We start from the raw sequence: 6,499 nt of genomic DNA, 5'->3' as shown, positions 1-6,499 counted from the left end.
CTAGACACTCATAGAGCTCCACACACAACCACACACACACACAGACCTACACACAACTACACACACATAACTGCACACACACAGAGACCCATGCACAACTACACACACACACAAGTAGACACTCACAGAGTTACACGCACAACTACACAACTACACACAGACCCACACACAACTAGACAATCACACAGACCCATGCACAACTACACACACATACACACAAGATCCATGCACCACTACACAAACACACACAATGGCACACACACAACTGCACACACAGTGACCCACGCCCAACCGCACACACACCAACACACACACACAGACCCACACACAATTGGACACACACAGAGAGATCCACACACAACTAGACACACACAAACACAACTAGACACACAGTGACCCACACAACTACCCCCACACACAAGATCCATGCACAACTACACACACACAGACCCACGCACAACTAGCCACACACACACACAGCGATCCGTGCACAACTACACACACACACACAGACCCACATACAAGACACCCACGGAGACTCACACAACTGCATACACACACAACTACACACGGCCCTGCACACAACTAGACAGACACACAGTGACCCACACAACCAGACAGGCACTCACAACCGGACACAGCCACACACCCCACACACACCCTTCTCAAGGCCCCTCACTCCCACCCCCGTTGCCTCACTGGGGGGGCAGCCAGCCCCCCCACGCCTGACCCCCCAAGTCCATCATCTGACCCCCCCAGACAGAGACGGCCAGACCGGCAGGTCCCCGCGTGGCGGCGTGGGAGGTGGGGACCCCGATATCCCCGGGGGGCTCCCCCCGCCCTCTCCAGAGCTGGATTCACTCCTCCCCGCTCCCCAAAACCACAGTTCCACTCGCTGGTCCCACTTCTGCTTTTGACGCCTTCTATTTCGGGCTCTTTCCTCTTCCCGCCTTTCGCCATCACCGACTCTCTCGTTTTTCCTTCCTTCTCTGTGGGCGGAGGCTTCAGGGCTTGAAAATTTCCTCCCGTGTCATGGGGGAGGCGGGCCAGGCGGCTCCGAAGCGCAGGCGGCAGGCGTATAAATAGGAGCCGACACCTCGAGGCTGCCACGCTTCTCCACTCATCAATCACCCCAGGACAAGAACTGCTGGGAAGAGCCGGTCACGCAAAGGGCGGGGAAACCGAGGCACAACCAAGCTCCACGCCGGGAAAACTGACTGAATTCAGAGGGTGAAATCCGCACCCATTCGTCGCTCCGCTCCAGGGAAATCAACTCGAGTCGCCTTCTGAAATCAGCTGAAGTCACCCAGCAGCTCAGGTGAAATTCCCCACGGTCGCCTGTTTCACAACCGAATTCGTCCCGTGGAATCGGCTGAATTTGCCCAGGAAAACCAGCTAAATTCACCCCTTCGATCCGGGGAAATCGGCTCCATCCGCCTGTCGGCGTCACTGAAATCCCGGGAATTTGCCCAGCGCCAGCTGCTAACTTCGCCCGGCGGGAAACTAACCCTGGAGATCCCTGCCCCGAGCCCAGCCAAACCCGCAGCCATGAGCACCGAAAGTCTGGTCTGCGACATCGAGAAGGGGGGCGTTATCGTGGTGCGGGAGTCGCGGCCCGCCGACGGCCGCTGGAAATGCCTCAGCATCTGCTCCTTCCTGCTGCTGGTGGGAGCCACGGCCGTCTTCGCTCTGCTGCATTTCAGAAACGGGGGGCCCTTGATCAGCCAGGTGAGCCGCAACGCCGGGGTGGGGGAGTAACCCCCCCGAGCCACGATCTGTGGCCATCCGACTCTGATTGTGTGTCTGCTGGCGTGTGTCTTGGTATGTGGGTGGGTTTCAACTCCCCGCCTGTGGCTCAGTGTGCACTTTGATGTGTGTGTCTGTGGTTTGTCCACACGTGTGTGGCTCGGACGCTTGTGTGCGTGCATGTGTGTCTTCGTGGCCAGGGGCGTTTGTGTGGTTTTAACCACACCATTGCAGTCTGGGCTGCGTGGAGTTGTGTGTCTCTTTGTATTTCTCTGCCCGTTTGCCTATGAACGCGTCGGTTGTGGGTTTTGTCTGTCTGTCTTTCCAGGTGTGTGTTTTGCCTAGACGGCGTGTATATATCTGGGGACAGTGTTTTCGTCTGGGCGTGTGTTTTGTGCTGTCTGTATTTCTCGTTTCACTTGCATGTGCCTGGCTCCCTGGGCTATGTTTTGTCTGGCCGGTCTCGTCCGCTGCCTGTGCGGTGTGTAATGATGTGAACAGCTCTGCTTCTTGCAGGGCGGGGTACACACAGCACCCGACACACACTCCTGCTTTGACTTTGTAACCTCTGTACTCAACTCTCCTCTCTCTCTCTCTCTTTGCCAGGATCCCAAAGAACCCAGGAGTTCGGGCCACACACAACTTAGTAAGTATTTCCCGAGGTTTATTTTCCAACATTAGCCCTCTGATAATTGCAGCCTCTACGCCGAATCTCCCCTCCCCAGATGAAATTTCTCTTGCCAGATTTATCACAGATCTATTTACTGGCCCTCAGTCATCTTCCCAAAAGGGCTAGCAAATTGCAACTGGTCTCCATTGTTTTGTCCTGTTGCCTGACCCGAGATGCCTCCGGGTTTTTTCCGAGGCTGCCGGCTCAGGATTTCCCTGAAAATCACGGCCATCGAAGGTGTTTCTGACGTGGTGAAGGGGAATGGAAACAGACAATGCTGCTAGCCCCTTTGGGAAAAACATCGCCCTGCAAATCTCAGCTCACTCTGGCCACATCTGGGATCTCGCTCCAGATGTTGAGCCTCCGCAGACGGTGATCGTCCTCGAGAGCTTATTGACCTCCCCAAAGCTTCGAGAAGGTGGCTCCGCTCCTCCAAAACATGGAGAGCAACTAAATGTTGGGAGACTAGAACATACGGAGCAAAGATAATACCTCCCCGACATTGCCTTAACTCCCCGCCCGGGAGCCACCAGACCTGACCCATCCCCACCAAAATCTGTCCATCTTCCCAACACAATTCTATCCCGGTTCTCCTCTTCCCTGCATTGTAGTGACCTAGCGGGAGGAGATCAGAGATTCCCCAACCTAGGGACTGTAAGGTTATGGGTTCAAATCCTGGCTCCCCAGCCTTCCCGCTGAGCCGGGACTCTCTGAAGCTGATCTAGAGAAGATGGGGTCATTGGCCAGGAGAGGTGTGGGGAGGGCTGGTGAACAAGGGAAGATCGGTCTGACCGTCCATTTGTTCTTTCTGAAGCAGATCCTATGACGATGAAGTTGCAGGCCCAGTCGCTGAAAAAGCCAGCTGCCCACGTCGTAGGTAAGAGGAATTTACAGCTGGGATCGGGGAGGGTTTGAGGAACTGGGCCCTATGGGGGCGGGGGAGATACTTGTGGTTGGGGGTTTCTATGTCTGAGGCAGGCAACAGACAAACAAAGACTTCCACAAAGACACACCCATACACGAGCACACATTTCCACAGACACCGGTGCACATCTGCTCATAGACGTAAACGTAGAGGGGAAGGGCCCCGTCTTTTGGGGTGATGGAGGCCAAAGATTTGGGTTACATGGACGTTGTAGGCCGAAGTCCAGGAGATGCCAGAGAGCAGGGGGACAATTCCTCTAGGTTTTGTCCTAGTGTTGTCAAGGATTAGGCACACCATCACTGTATTGTGTTGGAGGGCAAAGCCTGGGTAGACTGACTACAGGGGAGAGACTAGGGTTAGGACCAAGAGTTATCAAGGGCTGGTGGCCCCATTTTGGGGGATGATGTAGGCCGAAGCCTGGGTAGATTGATCATAGGGGACAATCCAGGTAGGGTTTGACCATGTCTGCCTTCTTCTGTCCCTCCCAGCATCCAGTGACTCCAAAGAGCTGATCTGGACTGACAAAGTTGCACACACCATGATGCAGAACGGGATGGCGCTGGTAAACAACAAGTTGGTGGTCCCGTCCGACGGCCTCTACTTCATCTACTCCCAGGTGGTCTTCAAGGGAGACAAATGTCCGGAGGAGTCCATTCCTCTCCGGCATACCATCTTGCGCTACTCCGTTGAGTACCCAGAAAACGTTCCCTTGCTGATGGCCATCAAGTCGTTCTGCGAGGGGTCCAAGGCAGCCAAGAATGAGGAGGGGGTGTGGTTCGAGTCCATCTACCAAGGAGCTGTCTTCCAGTTGATGAAAGGCGATGAAATCTCCTCTGAAATCGACTCGGCCCAATATTTAGATCTGGACAGCAATGGGCAGGTGTATTTTGGGGTGATTGCATTGGAATTAGGAGCTCCCCAATAATGATCCACCATCTTCCGTCCTTGGCCAACACATCCTCCATCCTTGGTCAACCCACCATCTTCCATCCTTGGTCAACCCTTCAACCCTCCTACCCAACTGGCCTCCAAAGCCAAGACTACCACCCCGCATCCCACCACATCAAACTGACTATCAGAGATGATCGGAAGACCTCTGTGGACATCCTTTATGCCTCTCTGCCAATATGCCCCATGTGGCCACAGACGTGCCCACCTCTAGGGACCAGAGCGGACGACAATCTCTCTAGACTTGGCCTGTCTGTGGCAGTCAGGATGGGGCTTTGGGTTTCATCTTGGTAGGACCAAACAAGAACCTGCCAAGAGAATAATGTACCGGGTCAGAGATGCTGACCTACAAAAATGTTGTGTTAACTAATATTGTATTATTTTTATGGTTATTATTGTTAATTATTGTGGCTAATAATTTATTTATTTATGTATTTATATTTATTGGGGTTAACAAAGCTGTGCTGGTGCACGGAGAGATTTTTGTGTGTGTTGTACACACCTACAACAAGTATAGGCCATTGTGTGTGTGTGTGTGTGTGTGTCCATCCACAAATTCTAAGATTCTATATACACATCAGAAAGGGGTAGTGGGTGTGTCTACACATAGACCCACAAAACTGCAGGCAATGTTGGTGTGTTTGTATCACAAGCCGCAGATAATAGACAATTTTGTGTACACACACACACACACACACACACACACAAACACAGATGTTGCCTGTGGATGTTTGACACAAACCCACACCGATTTTTAGCAATTCTGGGGGTTTGTATGTTTACAAAACACCCAGATTTTCGGAGAATGTGTGTGTGTTTGTGTGTACAGAGTGTCACAAAGTCTTCTTTCCAACAAGACAGCCATCCTCCAAATCAAGCTGGCGGAGGGTGTGACATTGTGTTACTCTTTGAGCTGGGCAGCAACACAACCTCACACCAACCTGCCATGTTGCTGCGAGTGCTTTGTGGTGGCTAGACTATGCACTGGCCTTTATGTATACGGTGTATACATGACCCTAGCTGGCTCTATGGATGTATATTACACACCGCCAGGACTCCTGGGTTCTCTCCTGGCTCTGGGAGGGGAGTGGGGTCCAGTGGTTAGAGCGGGGGGTGGGAGCCAGGACTCCTGGGTTACTCAAGGGAATGATGTTCTCATTGTGAGGGGAAGAGATATTTGTATCTGCGATACAGTTTTCTCTCGAGTCCCTGAGCTCACGTCTCTTTGGGGATTTCAAATGTTTTATGTTAAAATGTCACATGCTGGGGGTGGGGCTCACGCGTCTAACCCGTCGAATGTTTGCCAGGCCGAATCTCTCGCCCCTCCTGGTTTGATCTTGTGTATTGTGGTTTATTTTATTTATTGTGGTTATTTATTGTGTGTTTATTCCCCCTGTGCGGGGAGGGAAGGGGGGAGAAAAAAAAGCTGTTTGTCTTTTGTTTGAAATGGCCTGTGAAACAGGCCAACCAATAAACCTTGGAAACGGAGATTTGAACTGGACTTGTGTCTCTTTCAAGATGAATAGGGGGAGGGATAGCTCAGTGGTTTGAGCATTGACCTGCTAAAGCCAGGGTTGTGAGTTCAATCCTTAAGGGGGCCATTTAGGGATCTGGGGCAAAAATCTGTCTCGGGATTGGCCCTGCTTTGAGCAGGGGGTTGGACTAGATACCTCCTGAGGACCCTTCCAACCCTGAGATTCTATGATTCATCTAGCGCGGTATCTGGCCTGTTCCACACAAATGGCTTCCTCTACCCAATATCCCCTACTCTCTGCTATGCTCTAATGTCGTCCCTGGAGAAGAGACACGGAGCAGGGGCTCTCTATGTCCCTCTCCTCCTTGACCATTCAGCTCAACTTCAGTACCCAGCAAGATTGACCTCTCGAGGTCTCTTCCAGTCCTATGATTCTAAGTTAATGGACCAAATAGTCAACCAATCTATTTGCAGACACATAAGAATGGCCAGACTGGGTCAGAGCAAAGGTCCATCCAGCCCAGTATCCTGTCTTCCGACAGCGACCAAGGCCAGGGGCCCCAGAGGGAATGAACAGAACTGGGAATCATCAAGTGATCCAGCCCCTGTCGCCCATTCCCAGCTTCTGGCAAACAGAGGCCGGGGCCACCATCCCTGCCCAGCCTGGCTAACAGCCATTGATGGACCGATCCTCCGTGAATCCATCTAGCTCTTTTTGAACCCTGTTATAGTCTTG

General features: G+C 52.5%; 1 protein-coding gene across 1 annotated transcript; it reads left to right on the top strand.

The window, feature by feature from the left end:
* Positions 1–1,548: 1,548 nt before the first annotated feature.
* Positions 1,549–4,266, top strand: LOC113405584 (tumor necrosis factor-like). The gene is made up of 4 exons (XM_029914382.1): positions 1,549–1,728; positions 2,353–2,392; positions 3,231–3,293; positions 3,830–4,266. Exons 1-4 carry the CDS (start codon positions 1,549–1,551, stop codon positions 4,264–4,266), a joined length of 720 nt encoding a protein of 239 aa, XP_029770242.1.
* Positions 4,267–6,499: the final 2,233 nt, after the last annotated feature.

This window comes from Terrapene carolina, unplaced genomic scaffold (genome assembly GCF_002925995.2).
Source record: "Terrapene carolina triunguis isolate 2854851 unplaced genomic scaffold, T_m_triunguis-2.0 Scaffold44185, whole genome shotgun sequence".
Taxonomy (NCBI): Eukaryota; Metazoa; Chordata; order Testudines; family Emydidae; genus Terrapene; species Terrapene triunguis.
This window is presented reverse-complemented; position numbering and strand designations above follow the sequence as displayed.

Coding starts and splice junctions, on each gene's coding strand:
- LOC113405584 (XM_029914382.1), top strand. CDS start 1,549: ATGAGCACCGAAAGTCTGGTCTGCGACATCGAGAAGGGGGGCGTTATC. Junction 1,729..2,352: donor GGGGGCCCTTGATCAGCCAG/GTGAGCCGCAAC, acceptor TCTCTTTGCCAG/GATCCCAAAGAACCCAGGAG. Junction 2,393..3,230: donor TTCGGGCCACACACAACTTA/GTAAGTATTTCC, acceptor TTCTTTCTGAAG/CAGATCCTATGACGATGAAG.